The sequence below is a fragment of the Physeter macrocephalus genome, chromosome 19 (genome assembly GCF_002837175.3).
Source record: "Physeter macrocephalus isolate SW-GA chromosome 19, ASM283717v5, whole genome shotgun sequence".
Classification (NCBI taxonomy): Eukaryota; Metazoa; Chordata; class Mammalia; order Artiodactyla; family Physeteridae; genus Physeter; species Physeter macrocephalus.
The window spans coordinates 8,352,786-8,372,574 of NC_041232.1; the positions used below are offsets into that span (position 1 = coordinate 8,352,786).

Genomic DNA, 19,789 nt, shown 5'->3' on the forward strand with positions numbered 1-19,789 from the left:
AGCCAAACTTTGCTCGGGGCGGAACTGGGATCGAGGTGGATGTTGCCGCGACGGAACGGTGATCCCCCTGAAAATTGGCCCGGGCGGAAACGTTGGTCCTTGAGGAACGTGGATCCGGGAGGAAGCTTGGTGAGGGCCGAACTCTGGCCTGGGCGTACAGTTACCCTGGCAACGACGCGCGCCCGGTGCGACGGAACGTGGTGCGCGGGAGGTAACAGGGGCGGGGCTTCCGGCGGAAGTGGGGAGCTCTCCACTGCTGGGTAGGGAAGATGTTGCGTCCAGTTTGGCGGTGGCTTTGCCTCGGACTGTGCAGCCTCCTGCTGGGACAGGCGGAGGCCCCGAGCCCCGTGGAGCCGCCGGAGCGGAGCCGGCCGTATGCGGTGCTGCGTGGGCAGAACCTGGGTGAGCGGCCGCGGGCGGGCGGACGGCGGCGTCGGGTCTGCGCTTTTGCCGCTCCAGGCAGCCGGAGCTTCGCACGCGCGGGGCGGACGGCGGGGGCCGTGTGGGGGTAGGCGGTGCAGGTGCGACCCTCTCTCCGAAGGCCTGGGACAGAGGCCTGAGCTGCGGTTCAGCGGAAGGCCTGGTCCTCGGTGGGCTTGATACATGCTGGTTGCATGAATGACCCGGGTCACAATCTGGGTCCCCTCCTCTGTGGCTGTGTGGGCCCAAGCTAGGCAATACGGCGCATGATATATACCCCATTCCCTCTTCTTTTCTAATGGAACTAATAGTCATAGTCATAATGATAATTGGCATTTGTTGAGCATTTCCTATATGCCGTGTTGTACTAAGCACTTTGTGTACATGAGTTTATTTCAGCCTCACAGTAAGTTAATCAGAAAGGTACGGTTTTCAGCCCTCTTTACAGATAAGGGAAATGAAACTCAGAGAGGTGAAGTTCTGGGCTTCCCTGGCTGCGCAGTGGTTGCGCGTCCGCCCGCCGATGCAGGGGAACCGGGTTCGCGCCCCGGTCTGGGAGGATCCCACATGCCGCGGAGCGGCTGGGTCCGTGAGCCATGGCCGCTGAGCCTGAGCGTCCGGAGCCTGTGCTCCGCAACGGGAGAGGCCACAACAGAGGGAGGCCCGCATACCACAAAACAAACAAACAAACATGTAAATGAGAGGTGAAGTTCTTTGTCCAAGGTTACACAGCTAGGAAGTAGTGGAGGCCAGTAGGAGAACCTAAGTTTTGTGGTGCTTGAAACATACCTTTTGGGAGGATGTCATCAGCATGCACATATATATACACACATACGTACGTACATATGAGCGTACATGGCTTTGGAAGGGGCCCTGGAGCTTAAAGCTTGGAAAACTTCACAATAACTCTGCATCTTGTTCTGCCAAAGTCCTTTCTTTGCGCTGAACGTCATTGGTATGTCTGTATATCTGCAAAGCTGCTACATAGTATTGTTTCTGGATTATCTTGACTCTCCATGAACTCATTGTCTGTCATGTATTGACCACTTACTGTGTCCGTAGCACCCTGCTAAGTGGTTTCCATACATTATCCTGCTTAATCCTTCAGAACAAGATTTCTCAACCTAGGTACTACTGACATATCGGACCAGAGGATTCTTTGTTAGGGGGTGGGGAACATACTATTCTGAGCACACACTGTTCTGAGCACTGTAAGATGTTTAGCAGCGTCCCCAGCCTTTACCCACTAGATGCCAGTAGCACACCCACTCCCGGTCCAGATAATCAAAATGTCTCTCGACATTTGCCAAATGAATTTTGCCCCTGGGGCAAAATCCCGCTGGTTGAGAACAGTACTATTCAAAGTGTGGTGGCAGAGCAGTGAAGTCTGCGAACTATTCGTTATCTGCAAAGAGATGTCGTACACAACACTTGGCGATTGTTTAGAAATTTAACGGTTTGACATTGTTGCAACATCCAAGCAACTCGAAACCACTTCTAGGTCCCTAAACCGGAATGCTTTCTAGGTTGAGGGAGCTGCTGATTAGTCATACACAGTAGGGCTAGGTAGTGGCCTGGGACAGACTAAAAGTTACAAAAACTAGTCCTTTACCACAGCTTTGTTTGAAAAACACTGCCCTAGACCATTCTGTGCAGTGGGTATTTTTATCTCCATTTTTAAAGAAGAGGAAAGAGACACAGAGAGACTGTGTAACTTCTGTAAGGTCACTAGCCTATAAGTATAGACAGGAACTCAGACAGTGTAACCCCAAACCCTGCGTTCTTGACCACTGTGCTGCACTGTCTTGGTGGTAATAACGGCTTTCATTTATCATGTGCTTATTATCTTCCGGCACTGTGTTGAGCACTTTTCATATAAAATATGAAAAAATTTTTGAGCTCTAAAATGAGATTTATTTGAATAAGATACAGTTGACAGATAAAACAGTAATGATGTGGATATGCTTTTCTAATTTTCCAATATTTTGGTTGGTTGACAAACAAATGTCACAGAAGTATTCCAAATAAGAGTTGGAACTGCCAGGAATATTGTAGAAAAAATGTTCACATGCAGTGAAAAGCTGGATCAAATGTCTTTTGGGACCCTTCCAAGGCTAAGATTTTCAGATTCTTTTAGAATATGCTGGCCACTTTAATTATTATATTTAAAACAATAGATTCCTTGTGACAGTGTTAACTCAATCTTAAAAAAAAAATGCAGTATTAGAATAGTTCCAAAACACTACAAAAACACTTCACTTGAAATTCACTAGTTTAATGACATTGATATTTAGGCCTTGTGAGATGGGTTTCATTTGCCCCATGTTATAGGGTAGAGAATGAGGCTCGAAAAGGGGAAGTGACCATAAGGAAGGACCTAAGTAGTCTTAACGGTTCTGCCAGGGCCTGCCATTCAGGCAACTAGGGGGAGGGAGAAAAGATAATGATGAAGAGTGGGAGATCAAGGCCCAAAAGTATAGCTATTCCAGTGGATATCGTGTACCTAACAACTCTTGCTTTTAAGCTCATCTTTTGTATTTTTTAAGAAGACTTCCATTCTCCAATTCTAGTCCCCTGCATTCCTGCTTTGGGAGGTTTTTGTTTTTGTTTTGTTTTGTTTTTTTAGAGCCTTTCCAAAATGCAAAAAAATTGGTTTAAATGGAATAAGACAGCTTTAGGTCCAATTGTAGTCAGAGCCTTAGAAACTCATGGAATTCTGAACTTTAAAAATTAGGGCAGGGACTTCCCTGGTGGCACAGTGGTTAAGAATCCATCTGCCAATGCAGGGGACACAGGTTCGATCCCTGGTCTGGGAAGATCCCACATGCCGCAGAACAACTAAGCAACTTACTTATTAAAATAAATAAATAAGTTTGTTAAAAAAAAATTAGGGCAGGTATTTAGGTAACAAGGGCTATTTTGAGATATGACATCCAGTTCATGTAAATCATAGATTTTGTTTAACAGAGACCTTTTTTTAAAATTTATTTTTGGCTCCATCGGGTCTTCGCTGCTACGCACAGGCTTTCTCTAGTTGTGGCGAGCGGGGGCTACTCTTCATTTCGGTGCATGGGCTTCTCATTGTGGTGGCTTCTCTTGTTGCGGAGCACAGGCTCTAGGCGCGTGGGCTTCGGTAGTTGCAGCACATAGGCTCAGTAGTTGTGGCATGCAGGCCCTAGAGCTCACGGGCTTCAGTAGTTGTGGTGCACTGGCTTAGTTGCCTCGCGGCACGTGAGATCTTAGTTCCCTGACCGGGGATCGAACTCGCGTCCCCTGCATTGGAAGGTGGATTCTTAACCACTGGACCACCAGGGAAGTCCCAGAGGGATCTTTTTTTCCGACTAAATCAGATCATGTCACTCTTTGCCTACAACCCTGTCTTTAAACTTAGAATAAAATCAATGTTTCCTTCATGGTCTGCAAGGCCCTGCAGGAACTGGCTCCAGCCTTCCTCTCTGGCTTCATTCCCCGCCTTTCTTCCTTCACTCCTTCCACCCAGCCACACTTGCCTCCTTCCTGTTCATTGGCTTTCTGGCTTGTTCTGGCCTCAGGGGCTTTCATTAGCTGATCCTTGGGCATGCAGATCTCCATACGGCCGGCTCCTTCCTCCCATTAAGGCCCCAGTTTGTGTGTCCCCTCCTCACTTGCTTCCTCCATCACCACTCCCAGCACTCTCACATTACCGTCTTCCTCACGGCACTTAAAAGCTGTGTGAAATGCTCTCATTTACGTTCGCTCCTCACGTGCATGGAGACACCCCCAGAGAGGGTCTGTCATGGCTGCTTCCCCCACACCTGGCACAATGCCTGGCACCAAGTGGCATTTGGCAAATCGTCAGTGCACGACTTACAGAACCGGAAGCGGCCATTAGGAGGTAACCTGTTTTCCTTTTGCAGTGTTGATGGGAACTATTTTCAGCATCCTGCTGGTGACCGTGATCCTTATGGCATTTTGCGTCTACAAGCCCATTCGGCGTCGGTGATGGCCAAGCCAGCCCTCCCACGAGCATTTGGGAGCAGAATAAGTTGTGTTGCACATGGGTCAGTGGAGAAGGTGGAATCAGAACTTAACTGCTTGGAAACGATCATCGGTCTGGACAGTTGGTAAATGCTGAATGATTTAGAAAAAACATTTAGCCATTATCTTATCCTAACACTGTAATGCAAGTATTTGGCCACTTGAGCCTGCTTCTCAGTGTTTTTTATATCCGGCTGTACCTGTTGAAAGTAAGACCTGAAGCTCCAAGGTTCAGGGTAAAGATGGAGTGTTCACGAGAAAGAAAACATGACTTTGTGAGTGATGTAAAAGCCACACTGGAAAGGAATAATCATTAACGCTTGAAAATATTAAGAAGAGTAAGACTTAACATGTAGACATTCCCTGCTTAAGAACCATTTGGTCACAACGGGTTAAGAATCCCAAATGTTTTTAATTATCCCGAGTTGGCCTAGATGCCCCGTTTGCAAAGCAGTGTCAGCTGTGGGGAACATAGGCCGCCACTCCTCACTCTGCACGGAGCTCTGCACTCAGACGCCCCCACTGAAGTCGGGGTCACACCAGCTAGGCCTGTGACCATGGGCACCCTTGGGCTGGAAGGCACTGGGGGTGGCTGGAAGTGTTAGCACTTGGCCCATCTGAAAAAGAATTGGTGCCATTCAAACACGTTGATCTCCTTGTCCTGCACTTAAGTCTTCCCAGCCCTTGGCCTAGAAGTCAGGGCAGATTTTTTTTTTTTTTTTTTTTTGCGGTACGCCGGCCTCTCACTGCTGTGGCCTCTCCCGTTGCGGAGCGCAGGCTCCGGACGCGCAGGCTCAGCGGCCATGGCTCACGGGCCCAGCCGCTCCGCGGCATGTGGGATCCTCCCGGACCTGGGCAAGAGCCCGTGTCCCCTGCATCGGCAGGCAGGCGGACTACCAACCACTGCGCCACCAGGGAAGCCCTGGGGCAGCTTTTCTAATTTGGAATCTAAAAGAGACTCAGTAGGACCTCTTTTCCGCCCTGGGTGGGGAGGGGCTACAGAAGTGCGTGTTCACTGTGGCGGGTGGGTGTGTGTTTACACAATTTAATTTCAACTTTGAAAATGCTGCTATTCATTTGCACTGTTGGTGAACTGGAATTTTCCCCCATGGAAATACTTTCGAACATACAGTATTTATTTTATTTTAAGGGTGCTAGGTTTAACTTTGTTAAATTAAAATGCTTATCTTGTTTGTGCTCCATTCAAGCACAGCACTGATTTTTTTTTTTTTTTTAACAACCGGCACTTAATGTGAAATAACTGATGTGGGATACAGTAACTGACTTAAGGATTTTGTTTGTAACCCTAACATTGAGCCACTGAAACATGCTTTTGAGCAAAATGTCCATTAAAACTAAAGTAAGATCTTATGTGCTGTTTTATTCCTAGTAATTATTTTCCAAGCGTTTAAAATGCAGGGGTGTGTGTGTGTGTGTGTGTGCGCGCGCGTGCGTGTGTGCGCGCGCACGCGCACACCTGAATCTGATTTAATCTCTTGAGGCACTGTGAAGTGGAATTTAAATTAATATGTGAAATAACACTACTGCCCCAAGGCAAGCTATCGATTATTTCAGAAAACTGACTGTAAGTAATCTCTCAGGCTGGGCCAGGGGCCAGAAGACCTGGATTCTTGTCCCAGCTCCAGTTATAAACAGGCTTAACTTCTGTAGAGCCTCAGTTTTCTCATCTGTGAAAGTGATATACACACTTTATCTTTCTTTATTATAGTGAGGATCGAATGATGTGAAAACTAACACAGATGGAGGTGGGGTCACCACAGTTGGCCTGTGCCTTGGAACCCCGTGGTTACTGACCGGAGGGAGGAGGGCGGGGATTCTGAGACTCTGGCAGGGACAGAGTTAAGTCCCAGGAGCCCACATCCCCGCCTCATCTGGGATGCCATGTTTTGATATCTGCCTAAAAACTTACTGCCGTTTTTAGAGTTTTAAAAGGAAACGGTAAAAACTTGTCAGGCCCATAAACCTTGTGACCTGCTGTTTGCCCAGTAATCACCAGCCAGGTAATTGGATGATGTTCAGTTTTCTGAAACCACCCTGCAATAGTTATTCCACATACAGATCCAAAACCCAGCCTGCATCGTCATCCCAGTGTTACCGTCTGTCAAGTATGAGATTTCAGTCAAAAGGAGGACAAAGAATAACCTTTGTAGAAAAAGGCTTATTTCAGAGAAATGAGTAAAGATGAAAACATCAATTCCAGGAGCGAGAGAGCAATAAACCGAAAACTTTTATGCACCAGAGGTTGACCAACTGCTATTTTCAAGTGGAATTATTCTCCTGACCTTTCACCTTCAGGAGCGCAGAGGGGCAGCAGCTGAACCCTAGTTTTCCTAAACTGTATTCAAGATACCATGTCCCCTAACAAACACATTCGACTTATTTACACCAATCATAAAAACAAGTTATTTTAGCAAACACTATCTTAACTTCCTTTAAAGTTGAGATTAAGAAGTCTGCAGGTGCTGCTTGAGAGTAGGGGCGTGGAGTCTTATTAGTGGATTACAGTTTTTCCCACAGGAGCTCAATCTTACAGCCACACTCATTTCTAGACATGGGCCTAGCTTGGACTTTGAACTCCATCATTCACGGCACTGCAGCCATTTGAAGTTGCTGTAGTCCAACTCATCATCTTTGATGTCATCTGCGTGCAGGAGGAAACTGGGACCAAGCTGGTGGTTATGGTCTCTTTCCTGTCATCATTTAGAGCAGACTTTGCCCTGACACCTCTCATCAAGTATGGTGTGATGAGCTTGTTTGTGGAGCAAGTATCTTAGGAACTTTGTTACCCAGTCAGCCCTCTGTATTACCACATCCGTGGATTCACCCAACCACAGATTAAAAATATTTGGGGGAAAAAACATTCCAGAAGGTTCCGAAAAGCAAGACTTGAATTTGCCTCACACCAGCAACTATTTACATTAGCATTTACATTGTATTTATATCTATTTATATAATTTACATTGTATCAGGTATTATATGTGATCTAGAGATGATTTAAAGTATTCAGGAGGATACAGTAAGTTATATGCAAATACCATGCCACTTTATAAGGGACTTGAGCTTCCACAGGTTTTTGGTATCCATGGGGCATCCCGGAAACACGCCCCTGCAGATAGTGAGGGAGGACTGTACCTAATTCCCGGCACTGTCTTATGTGCAGAAGTTGCTCGATGAAAGTTTACTGCTGGCAATGGCCCACCCAAGCTTTAATAAACCCTGAAGATAAAGTTAGAAACTATTAGTTTAATGAAATAAGCCGTAGGTATGGCTTGTCTTGACCTAAGAAGAGTAACAGTTTTCACAATGCTCAAAATATTGCTTACTTCCCGCTCCCCGCCCCTCAAAAGCAAAGCAGGTCCTTCACAACTTCTGGAAATACCAAGGCCTCATTTCCGTAACCCAAACATTTTTACTGGTCACTGCCTTTTTGTTTTATTACCAACATATTTAGGTGTACCGCAAGTCCAGGAGGCTGAATCATCATCACCTGAACTTCCAAGAGCAGCCTCACAAAGCACTTCGGCTTCAAAGGAGAGAGCAGATCTACTGAGGTTAGAGAGAGCTAATGTTGGCTTGGCTTCCAGCACTCCACAAGAGACAGTCCCTCTCCAGGGCTGCAGAGGTGCTCAGAGCGGCCCGATGCTGGCTGTGGAGTTTCCACTGGAAAGGAGTAGCGTGCGGGTGTGTGGACTGTGTGACTTGGGCAGGACGCTGAGAGGAGTGTGCCCTCTTTGTCACGCACGAGTGAGCACTGGGAGGAATTCTAATGTGCCAGTAACATACATAACAGGAAGGGACTAGAAAAATGTGAAGAGAAAAAAAGACTCAAAGGCTGTCTAGAATATTGTACGAGCACCCTCTAAGGAAGCAGTCTTTATTTGTATTTTAAGAGTGAACACGTATCGAAAACTGCTGTGACGGTGACAGAAAGTTCAGTCCCTTGTTAACTGACCTCCTGGGGAGAAAGTCAAAGACATGGGGAAGCAGAACAATGGAATGCAAACAGAGAGATTACCTCTGTTCACCTTAGTGAGTAAACGATGCGGCCCAACTGCAGCCATTCCCAAGACATATCTTGGCTCAAGGTAAACGCCAAGTAAACAAAATGCCAACTGTGTATCTGAAACAAGCATGATGCTGCATATACTGGCCTCGTGTGCAGAGAAGGAATTTTGGTCAGACCATGAAAAGAAAGGCAGATGGTCATCTATGGAATCAAAAGCACAATTCTTTGGGAACGTTTCACCGGCGACGCTAAGTGTGCTAACTGTATATACAGCCGTTAAATGGAACGGTAGTTGCTGTTTCCCTTCCCGTCCCCAAAGCAGCACGACAGGAAATGGACGCAAAACAGAGGAGGAGGATGTTGTTACTAGGTGATTTCAGTGCAGCCTGTAGGAATGAATATATGGGCCGGGCTGGAGTGAGGGTGCCCTCGGCCGTATTCCCCAGGTTCTCTATGTTGTGCGGTGGTTATTTACAGAAGCGTTAGACAAAATAGTTAACTACTAAGGGTATCCAAAAAAGGCCTGAGAAAATCTGGTTAAAATGTATAACCTTGTATTGCTACTGATGGGAGTAGTTGTTTTTATATCTTTTAAAAATAATAAAAAGATTCTGTTAAAAAATATATTCATCCAGAAAGATGTTGATTTGAACTCTAAAAAGTAACGTAGTATCATCATTTTCCCTTTTGTATACAGAGCCACTGAGTTCCGTTTGTAGCTCCCTTTCTAGTTTCAAGCCCACCCCTTCCTCTCAGGTGCGCCCAGGGCACGTAGTGAGGTCTTCCTAGGCCTCTGCGTGGAGACCCTTCACCAGAGAAGGCCTGGAACACACCCCTGGTTTGGTGATCCTTTGATCAGCCTGCCCACTTCAGTAACAAGCCTCGGGCTCTCCTAGATGCTCCTTCAGGGCCAGGATTAGCTGCCTTGGATTTAGCCTGGAGGATCCTGCTCTCAAAGGAACTGCCTTTACAAATTCAAATCAGATCCCTCAAAGAGGAGTGAGGTGGTTTGAAACCATTAGTAATTTTTAAGGCTAAGGCAACATCTGTTGGCATCTGTATATCTTAATTTGATGCAAATAGTTAAACCTAATATAAAATAGATCCTGTACTTATCTCCTCTCTAGCTGGGTGTGGAAGGAATGGAATAAGGTGGGGATGGAGTAGAACAGTGACAGTGCCCTAGAAACCCTGTAGAAAGGTAAAAATAGAAGAGAATGGCACAAATGATCCATTTCTTTGGTGAACTGTACAGAAGTGTCTCCCAAGTTCTCATACACCACACTCTGCAAAGGCTGCTGCTCTTGTATATAAAAGCACCCTGACTCCGCAAGAACTTGTTTTGTTATCACTCCTTGATAAAAATTCATCTACAAACCTGCGGGGTGGGGTTGGGGATTGGGTTTTTATCTAAAGCTGGTAGTAAAAACGTGACCTGCGAGCCAGTACAGCTATGGAAAGTGACGACGCTCTCCTCCCCTCAAGCCTGGAGATGGGGCCGCTGGCCCCCAGCCCCTTCACCGGGGAGCGTCGCGGGGGGCCCCGGGGGGCCCTGGCCCCGCACCTCTGTGGAAAGCAGGGGACGGCTGCCATCCGCTGCTGCACCGTGTGAGGCACAGTCCCTGGGCCCGCGTGCAGACAGAGCCTCCGGGCGGGAGGCAGGAAGGACTACTTCTCGGTGAGCGACAGCTGTAAGACCTGCTGCAGCTCCGCTTCCTCCTCCCGCAGCCGCAGCTCGTGCTCCTCCAGCTCTCTGGCGGAGAGCTCCATGGCCAGCTGCAGGTCGCTGTCAAAACGGCTGGTCTCACGGGAGGCGCCGGGGCACAGGCCTTCAGAGCCGGTGGGGAGGCTCTCCTGGACAGCCCTGCGTGAGAACGACACGGGGCAGAGAAAAAGTGGTTTGACATCGTCATCGTGGCAGCAGCAGCAGCCATATTTCTTAAGCGCGGACCCGGTGTGCGCCGAGCCCGGCGCTTCCTATCCCCTCCTGTACACGACGCCATCGATCCCACGTAACTCTGGGGGTGTAGGTGCTGGGTGCAGGTACGTACCTGCCCGAGATCACCCAGCCACTAAGTGATGGGGCTAGGAATTGAACCTGGATCTATTTTAAAGCAAAACCCAACTTCTTCAACAGGTTTTCATATGTGCCCAGACTACAGGAAAATGTAAAATGAATCTTTCCAGTTTAACCCCTTTTAAAACGGATAATCTGGGAATTCCCTGGCGGTCCAGTGGTTAGGACTCCAAGCTTTCATTGCTGAGGGCGCAGGTTCGATCCTTGGTCTGGGAAGTAAGATCCCACAAGCCACGTGGTGCAGCCAAAAAATAATAATAATAATAATAATAATCTAATCATCTCTAGCCCTTCCCCAAAGTGGCGCCATCCTTAACATTGTATAAACTTCCCACTGACCGCACCTAGACCCTCTGTGATCATACGTTCTTCGCAGAAGATCAGACCGATCAGAAAACATTTACTGGGTGCCTTTCTGCCCACGGCAGTGGTTAGTGAACTGCTCAGCAATTCTATCACCAGTTCCTGGAAGCTCAGCCCCCGAGAGTTCAGAGCTCCTTTTATGAGGAATTGCCCCAAGAGGAAGCAAGAGAGCTGACACTGTATCAAGTCTCTCTTGCCAGGCCCGCTGCCACGTGTCCTAAGCGCCTGTGCCAACCTCGGGTCAATCATCAAGTGTCACATCAGTCACCTCTCGTCCTGGGCGTCACAGGTATATGCCTGGCCAGTCCCTCCACTAGAAGCTGGTCCTGAAAGCTCCTAGGAAAGACGTGACAGACACGAATACCCCTTAGAAGGAATAAACTGTTGTACTGATAACAAAAGGAAAGCAGCAAGAACAAGATTAAAAATATTTACAAGTCCATTATCCACAAAGCTGTGTGAAAAATTAATAGAGACTGGGGTTATCTCTAAAATGACACCCAAATGTCAGATAGTATATGGTCCACTACCCTGCTTGATTTGATATCAAGTATGAGAAGGTGGTAGCTGTCAATGTATTAAAAACAACCTCAGGCAAAGTTTCAATGAACAAAGCAGATAATTCTTCTAGAGCAAGACTGGAATACATAACTCATTATTTGTCGTCTTTGATTTTGGCTACTCCTCTTCTCAAAATTTATGGCCAACGAGGTTTATGTAGCTATTGGGGGAAAAAATAAGCTCACTTACAACAGGGAAAGGAAACGCATACTTGATGGACAGTGATGGCTAGGAGAGGGAAACCTCTCCAGGGGAACATGCCAGCACTGGGGTCTGGCCCTTGGCCCAGCAGCCTCAGAAAACAGAATGGCTCTAAGAATGGGTCCATGGGAGGCGGGGCTCATGTTACCCAAGCTGAGACTTCAGAAAAAACCAGGATGCCAAAAACCTCAGCTGGGGGGACACTGGAGTGTGGGTACCATTCTCAAAGCTTAGCGGCCCCATGATGGCAGGCGCTGGGGCTGCTTCATCAAAGAACTCCCAGCACCTGGCACAAAGCAGGCACTGTGCAAACATCTGCCGAATGAACGATGGAAGGACAGAAGAAACCAATGAACAAACAAATGGACGACAGGAGCCCAGGACCACACCAAAGGGCAGTGGAGGGAGAAGCAGATCCCACTCTAGTAGAGCAGGAAGCCACAGAGGGAGGGGACGGAGGAGTTATTGTCCTCAAGCCCTGGACGGCTCCAGGAAGGTGAGGCCTTGAGGAAGAACCACATAGGAAGACAAGAGGCAACTGTTCTCAGGCTGGTCTGTTCTCTCCTTAGTGCTCAAGAGTTTGGGATTATGCCCCTTACCACAGAATGAAACATCTTGAGTAAAAAACAATTTTAACAATGAATCAACCATCCTTTTCATCACACACTTATTGAGCAACCACAACGCAATGACTGGTCTTCATTGGGGAGGAAGTTGGGATTAAAATCCACATACCTTTGTATGAGACTACTGACACATAGATAACATTCTAGGGAAAATATGATGGCGTAAACTAGCAAGAATTTACTGTTTCACCACTGGGAACTTATATAGCACGCTCCGAAAGATACAAGATTATTAGCTACACCAGTGAGTATAAGGAAAAGACAAGTCTGTCAGGCTCTATCCTGTGAATGATGCTGACTGGGGCTATGCAGATGGTCTCATATAATAAGCTTTTATAAAAGACCAGGTACATAAAATATAAAATAACCCATGTAAATACCATGAATATGCCAAACTTGTCGTTTAGAGTAAGTCTCTCAGGTTAGCCAAAGACAGGCCAAACTGAGGCCAAGCTTCCAAGGCCCACCATTTATTCTCATAAATGCACCTGGCTTCTTCTGGACTCCAGTAAGCTCTGCTGGATGGCAAACTGCATTATCTCGTAATCTTCATCCTGCAAATACACGTTTCTGCCGTTGTCTTGAACGTGGTAAGATTCAGGAATTTCAAACACAGATTGATCAACCTCAAAGTTTGTGAGAGTGGAAGCTGAAACACAAAAGGTGACAGTACAGTGCCTGAGTTAGTAAAATAAATTTCCACTTCAACTTTTTATAAAAATTTTTTAATTAAAAAAAATTAAAATGATTAAAATCAAGGTTGGCTACTAGGTAAGAGAGATTTCAAGTAAGAATAATCTTGACAGAGAAAAGTACCGGAATACTGTTTTTTTCTTTTTGCCTTCACTTTTTTTTTAGTAATAAAATGCATAGTCACACAAAAAATATACAGAAGACTGTAAAATGAAAAGTGAAGATCTCTCTCCCTACACCCTGTCTCCTATTTCCAAATTCCAGAGGTAACCAGTGTTTACTTGTGGGTCCTTTGAGGAATGTGATGTGTATGTGTATATATCACACAATCACACCAGTGTGGTTTTTTTTCCTTTTTTATTATGAAATATAGTAAATATATGAAAGAAGATATAAGATATCTGTAAACTTAAAATAAAAATGATAATAATAAAACAAAGGCCTGTATATCCCTCAACTGACCTAAGACACAGAACACTATTTTACCACAGTAAAAAAAAAAAAAATTCAATTACGTGTCTATACTAGCAATGAGTAACTGGAAAATAAAATTAAGAAATAAGTCCATTTACAATAGCATGCAAAATCTGAATTGGATTGATGGCAAAGGAGCCTGAGGAAATTTTGGGGGGTGATGGAAATGTTCTGTATCTTGCCTGTGGTAGGGGTTACGTGGGTGTATACATTTGCCAAAAGGCATTGAACCGTCACATTAAAAATGGGAGTATTTTATTACATACACGTTACACCTCAATAAAGTTGTTTTTTAAGAACAGGCTGTCTTTTTAATTCGAGTGGGGTCATACATATTCTGCAAATTGTTTTTTTCACTTAATTGAAACTAAATCTAAAACTTTCTTTCATTCAAGACAGAGATCTACTCATAAGATACTCTAATTTCAAACTGAATAATTAGTATAATGACTAAATGTATGAGGTTTTTTTAAATCACATAATCCAACTTTTTTTTTTTTTTTACCTGAATCAGATGGGGTCCCTTCCACATTTTGAGATACAGTTTCTTCAGCAGTGCTACAGCCATTAACATTTCCAAATGTAATCCGTGCATTTAAGACATGAAACAAGGGAATTTCTAATAAAATAAAAGCTTTTATAAATAAACTTTACTGAGAAGAATAACAGCCACCATTTACTGAGCGCTTACTATGCTGGTACCATGCCACGTACTTTTTATAGTATGATTTCATTTAATCATCATAACAACCCTTCCCAATATACAGATGGGAAAACTGAGATTCAGAAAGGTTAAGCGACTTCTCCTAGATCACAGTAAGTGATCGAGCCAGGATTCAAGTGGATACAGGATACAGGAGCCAGGATACAACTATCCAAAATGTAAATTCCTCACAAGTAATATGTATTATATGTGGTATCATGCAGACTAATTCAAGCCCAGAAACATATTAACGTTATCAAAGGATCTTAGTGTCAACTGTCTTCCTCAAATAATAAGTTTAATTTGAAGTTTCACTTAAGTAAGGTTTCATATTAAAACAATGAATGTGTCACGTTTTTATGCCTTTTTCATCTGTCAGCACCATCTGTAAATAGAACTGATGGCTGAGGGGGGGATCTCCTAATTTTAATATGCAAGATGAACTAAGAATCATGACACTTCTTTAAACCAAATTAAACTAGAGGATAACTCTGCCCTCTTCCGTTAAGTCTACTGTCTGCTTTTGCCTCAGGTGCTCCAATTCCCTGAAGCACACTCTGTCTCCCGCAAAAACGGGCAGAACCTATGGGCGCTCCTGTGGTTTATTGAACGGTACCTATTTTGACAGGAAATCCAGGTGGGAATTCCAGTTTGATGAAGTCTCTCAGTCGGGCAAAATGCGCGCTAGTTCGGGCCATCAGGTCAATGATGGGGATGACCTGCTCCACGAGAGACAGAGGAAACTCCTCACACATCCACAGCATTGCTTTAAACCTGCCGGAGTGGATGAGAAAAGACTGAGGCCGTCTCCCTCAGAGAGGGAGACTGCGTTACTTCTACACAGTAGGCTAGACAACGCCAGCTTCCTTATGGCCCACGCCCCAGCCCTCCCAGTCATCTTACCTCCCCTACGTCTGAGCTGGTAAGGGATTAGAGCCACAAAGAACTCGCATCACCCTGAAATCGGGCAAGCCGGGGAAATGACCTGCGCTACAAGCCTTAATCGATAGCAAGCAGGAAGAACTGGTAGCTGGTGGAAACCATTTCATTTGATCAGCTGAAGCTTATTGGCAGTTAAAAACAATAAATGAGGAATTCTTATATCCAATCTATACTCTATTTGGAGAAGGTCGAATAATAAGATGGGCAATCTACTGTTACCTTTCATCAGATAAAGTAATTTTTGTTTTGGGGTTTCTTTTTGGTTTTTTTTTTTTGCAGCATGTAGGACCTTAGTTCCCAGACCAGGGATCAAACCTGTACCCCCTGCGGTGGAAGGGTCTTAACCACAGGACCGCCAGGGAAGTTCCAGTAATTTGAAATTATTTTTAAAGGAAGGGAACAGAGGAAGGACCAAACATGACACTGGAAAACAGCACGACTTCTGAAACAAACAAGAATCCGTTAAGTTGACAACGGCTGCCGAGTCTCTCTTACTTTTGTGTTCTAATCGTCAGCTCTTTCGGCCTTCCGATGTCTCTGTCCTTCAGATCAAACTCTTCGCTGAAGTACTCATCAGGCGTGATGGCTGTGGGGTTGTTGGCGGTGGCACACTCTGTGGTGAGGTCCTGCCAAGCCAGAACTCAGGGGAGTCAGAAATGCCAAATGATGCTGACAAGTGCCTAGGGCACCCAGCCTCTGAGGTGGACATGTTAACCAGCTACAGAGCAGGAAGTTCTAGTCATTAACTTTTTAAAATTAAGTTAACTGCACAGGACAAGAAAATTGACAAACATTACCAAACTACAGGACCAAGTCTAATGGATTTCTCCATTTCAAATCATTTCTCCACTCTCCTTTTATCTCCTGATTATAGAAAGGAAAAAGAGAGACAGACAAATATCTGAAAGCACATGGGATCTGGAAGATTTGAAGTTCAAGTTCCAGCTCTGTCCTTCTCTAGCCTGTGACGTTGGAAAGGTAATTTCATTTTTCTGACCCGCAGTGACCTCCACGGCAGCAATTTCATATGGTTATTGTGAGGACTGAGAAAGAAAATGTTTGTTCAGGTGCTCTATTAAAATATAAAGTCCTGAATCCTTTTTTTCAGTTCCATTTTTATAGAGAGGGCCTAGTTTAAAACAGGAGAGAAAGCACCTGATTTCTATAATCACTACCTGCCTCTAAAATCTTTATTTTCAACGACTCATTCATCTTATTCTCTTCCAAAAGAATATCTCAGATTCCAGATGGGGAGTAATTTTTAGCCTTTTCAAATCAAGTGGTCTGCTCAGGATTCAGTAAATGCCACCAAAAGCAGAGAAAACTCATCTCCTGTTAAACCGTGCTGGAAGCTCACACTTCGACTTACCCCTTGAGCACCAAATTGGTGTTCCACAGTCCCCAGCAAAGACTCCAGTGGGTTCCTGTCCGCTACAGAGGAGGGAAAAGTTGAATGTCGAATATTATACCTTAATTATGATTATAGAAAAAGATTCTCATCCTACCTTTATGTTTCTCCATCATGCATTAGGAAATCCATCTATGGACAGGCCAATAAAATCATCCCCAATAGCCATCAGCTAACTTATCCTTTTTTGTTTTTATTTTTTTAAAAATATTTATTTATTTATTTATGGCTGCGTTGAGTCTTTGTTGCTGTGTGTGGGCTTTCTCTAGTTGTGGTGAGCGGGGGCTCCTCTTCATTGCAGTGCACGGGCTTCTCATTGCGGTGGCTTCTCTTGTTGTGGAGCTCGGGCTCTCGGCACGCGGGCTTCGGTAGTTGTGGCATGCTGGCTCGGCAGTTGTGGCTCGCGGGCTTTAGAGCACAGGCTCAGTAGTTGTGGCACACGGGCTTAGTTCCTCCGTGGCATGTGGGATCTTCCCGGACCAGGGATCGAACCCGTGTCCCCTGCATTGGCAGGCAGATTCTTAATCACTGCGCCACCAGGGAAGCCCCTTACTCTTTCTAGGACACTTTTTATTAGGATTGCTAAGCTAGATGAACAATAGTTATAAGAATTCAATCAGAATAGTAGAAAAAGTCTGGATTTAGGAATGAGCCAGATCTGGATTCTAACTGCACCTTGGCTGGTCGGAGGCCTCAGCTTCCTCACCTGTCAAACTGGACTAATGGGAACGGTAGTGGAGGTGTGAGTTAATAATGGCCACATGCTCACCTCACGCTGCAATAACTCATCTAATCCTCCCGATGACTCTAAGTAGCACTCATTTCACTGCTGAGGAGACCAAGGCACAGCAGGTGGGTAACTTCACACGGCCCTGAACCGGCCTCGCGCCAGCTGGGATATGGCAGCCATGTAACGGCCATGTTTCGGCTCAGAGCCCAAGTTCTGTCCAAGTCTCTCATCGTGATAGTTTGGACTAAATCACTCATTCCAGTGATAAATATTCTCCAATATCCTTATCCACTTTTTCAACCGAATCCAACAATTGTTCTGCATAACACATAAACAAGCCCTGTGAATGGCTTTAATTACAGCTGGAGCCAACCACAGGGGAGGACCTCCAAGAACGAGTCAGACTAAGGAAAATTTTATAAAAAGGAAATTTGGATTGGCATGACCTGATCACATTAACCGCCAAATTTAACAGAGGTAACAAAGACTTCCTCTTTGTTGCCTCTGGCTAAAAAAAAAAAAAAAAAAAAAAAAGAAGGGGGAGAAGGGGGACTTCCCTGGTGGCGCAGTGGTTAAGAATCCACCTGCCAATGCAGGGGACACGGGTTCGAGCCCTGGTCCGGGAAGATCCCACATGCCGCGGAGCAACTAAGCCCATGCGCCACAACTACTGAGCCTGCACTCTAGAGCCCGTGAGCCACAGCTACTGAGCCCACGTGCCACAACTACTGAAGCCCACGCGCCTAGAGCCCGTGCTCTGCAACAAGAGAAGCCACCGCAATGAGAAGCCCGCGCGCAGCAATGAAGAGTAGCCCCCGCTCGCCGCAACTAGAGAAAGCCCGCACACAGCAACAAAGACCCAACGCAGGCAAATAAATAAGTAAAATTTAAAAATTTATTTTTTTTTAAAAGGGAGAAGGGAGGAGATTACCTTTATATCTCTTTTTTTCTTCCTCAGTCAGATGTTCTGTCCGTATTTTGGTTATCACACTCACATTGTTCACTGTATAAACCTTGAGAGATGTGTGCGAAAGGAAACAGTGACACGGGGAATCAAAACTCAACAAATAAGCATAGCAAGAGCAAGAATGCTGAAGCCAAAACAAAACAATACCCAGCAAAATAAAAATAAGAAATGGTTAACATTCATTAGAACCCTTCAGAGAAGATACACAGCTACCAACTTAGAAATGCATCAGCAGTTACTTTGCATCTCTGACATTTTTAATTACCCCTGAGTAGTTAACGGTGACAGGCTGTACTTTCCAACCTGCCCTTCTTGTTGCTAAACACTCTCAAAGAAGGTCCTGCAATTTAGGCCTCCCAGCTGGATTTCTACTAAGGGGCCCAAACCTGCATCGTGTACTTGGACTGATCTGTGGTAATCTTATACTCAGACCGACTTAGACAGCCATCAGACAGAAGGAAAAAGGAAGGAACACAAGGTTCTCTACACTGGTAAGATTTAGAGAAAACCAGCAAGCCACTATTTAAAAGGTATTCCGTATATTGACCTCACATTATTTTAACTGCCAGGGTCAATGCTCTGTTTTCAAGGTTGGTTGAAGGATATACTGGGGTCTGGAAAATCAAACATCACGGTTCACAGAAAATTAACTGTATGCGCCAAAACGTGGATTCCCAACGGTTAAAGATTCAGGAAACGCACCCAGCACTGGAAGGACTATTTCTAAGTGCATCTCACTGAGTGTGACGTAAGCTTTCTTTGCTCACTCAGAGGTCACCAGAGGACCCTGCAGCTGCTGGCAGCACCGTTGTGAGCCATCAATCCCCGGTGCACTGCAGGGCTAACGAGAGGCCAGGAAACAGCTTTCCAGCTGACACAGTGCCAGATGACTCGAGCAACTGTCGTCTCCACTATGACAACTATCTTCTAAATTCACTGACATCATGTAAGTGGGCTGGAAGCCTACTGGTTACAATTAGGCTGACTAAAAATATTGGGAGACTCATAAAAGCTACTTTACAATATATATTTTTTAAACCCACTCAGGTGATTAAAAAAGATGAACAAGCATGTTAAATCTAGTCCTTTCTTTTTCTTTTCTTTCTTTTTTTTTTTTTAAAGAATTAAAGGAATTGTCACTCCCACCAGGACAACTGGTACCTGGACTCATTTCTCTACAACATAGTTTCTCTTTGCCATAACTAGAGACCTCCTTGGGACATGGAGGTCTATTCCATTTTCCGAAAGTCAAATAAGATACAAATCCAAGGAAGAGACACACTAGACAGAACTTATTCCCCAGAGCACCTCCATGGCACAGATGCATGACAAAATCTGAACAGACTCCTCATTTGCACAGAAGCTAAATAGCTATATTAAATCTTATTTTAAGAGTTTCCTTTTACCTTTGCTTCGTAACCATTAACAACTTCTGCTTTATCTGTCCTCCAGCCCCAGAATCCGGATTTAGTTCTGATAAAAAGTGAACACCACAAATTTCCACATGTACAATATGCCATTCAGATTTATCCCTGCAGCCTTTATAGGTTTCTTCCCCCAGCTTAAGTTACTGAAGGACA

General features: G+C 45.2%; 2 protein-coding genes across 2 annotated transcripts in view; one reads left to right on the forward strand and one right to left on the reverse strand.

Moving 5' to 3' along the window:
- The first annotated feature begins 254 nt into the window (after nucleotides 1–254).
- Nucleotides 255–5,779, forward strand: C19H12orf76 (chromosome 19 C12orf76 homolog). The gene is made up of 2 exons (XM_055080362.1): nucleotides 255–402; nucleotides 4,317–5,779. Exons 1-2 carry the CDS (start codon nucleotides 270–272, stop codon nucleotides 4,400–4,402), a joined length of 219 nt encoding a protein of 72 aa, XP_054936337.1. The 5' UTR covers nucleotides 255–269; the 3' UTR covers nucleotides 4,403–5,779.
- A 2,521-nt stretch (nucleotides 5,780–8,300) lies between these two features.
- Nucleotides 8,301–19,789, reverse strand: part of ANKRD13A (ankyrin repeat domain 13A) — a 41,146-nt gene continuing 29,657 nt past the window's right edge. Inside the window, exons 7-15 of the mRNA XM_007115605.4 lie at nucleotides 19,616–19,682; nucleotides 18,174–18,255; nucleotides 16,474–16,535; nucleotides 15,600–15,730; nucleotides 14,779–14,936; nucleotides 13,965–14,078; nucleotides 12,781–12,941; nucleotides 11,173–11,240; nucleotides 8,301–10,328 (exon numbers count right to left, since the gene is read on the reverse strand). Of these exons, the coding sequence (XP_007115667.1) occupies nucleotides 10,133–10,328; nucleotides 11,173–11,240; nucleotides 12,781–12,941; nucleotides 13,965–14,078; nucleotides 14,779–14,936; nucleotides 15,600–15,730; nucleotides 16,474–16,535; nucleotides 18,174–18,255; nucleotides 19,616–19,682 (1,039 nt within the window). The 3' untranslated portion in view covers nucleotides 8,301–10,132. The remainder of the gene's footprint in view (nucleotides 10,329–11,172; nucleotides 11,241–12,780; nucleotides 12,942–13,964; nucleotides 14,079–14,778; nucleotides 14,937–15,599; nucleotides 15,731–16,473; nucleotides 16,536–18,173; nucleotides 18,256–19,615; nucleotides 19,683–19,789) is intronic.

Coding starts and splice junctions, on each gene's coding strand:
- C19H12orf76 (XM_055080362.1), top strand. CDS start 270: ATGTTGCGTCCAGTTTGGCGGTGGCTTTGCCTCGGACTGTGCAGCCTC. Junction 403..4,316: donor GCTGCGTGGGCAGAACCTGG/GTGAGCGGCCGC, acceptor TTCCTTTTGCAG/TGTTGATGGGAACTATTTTC.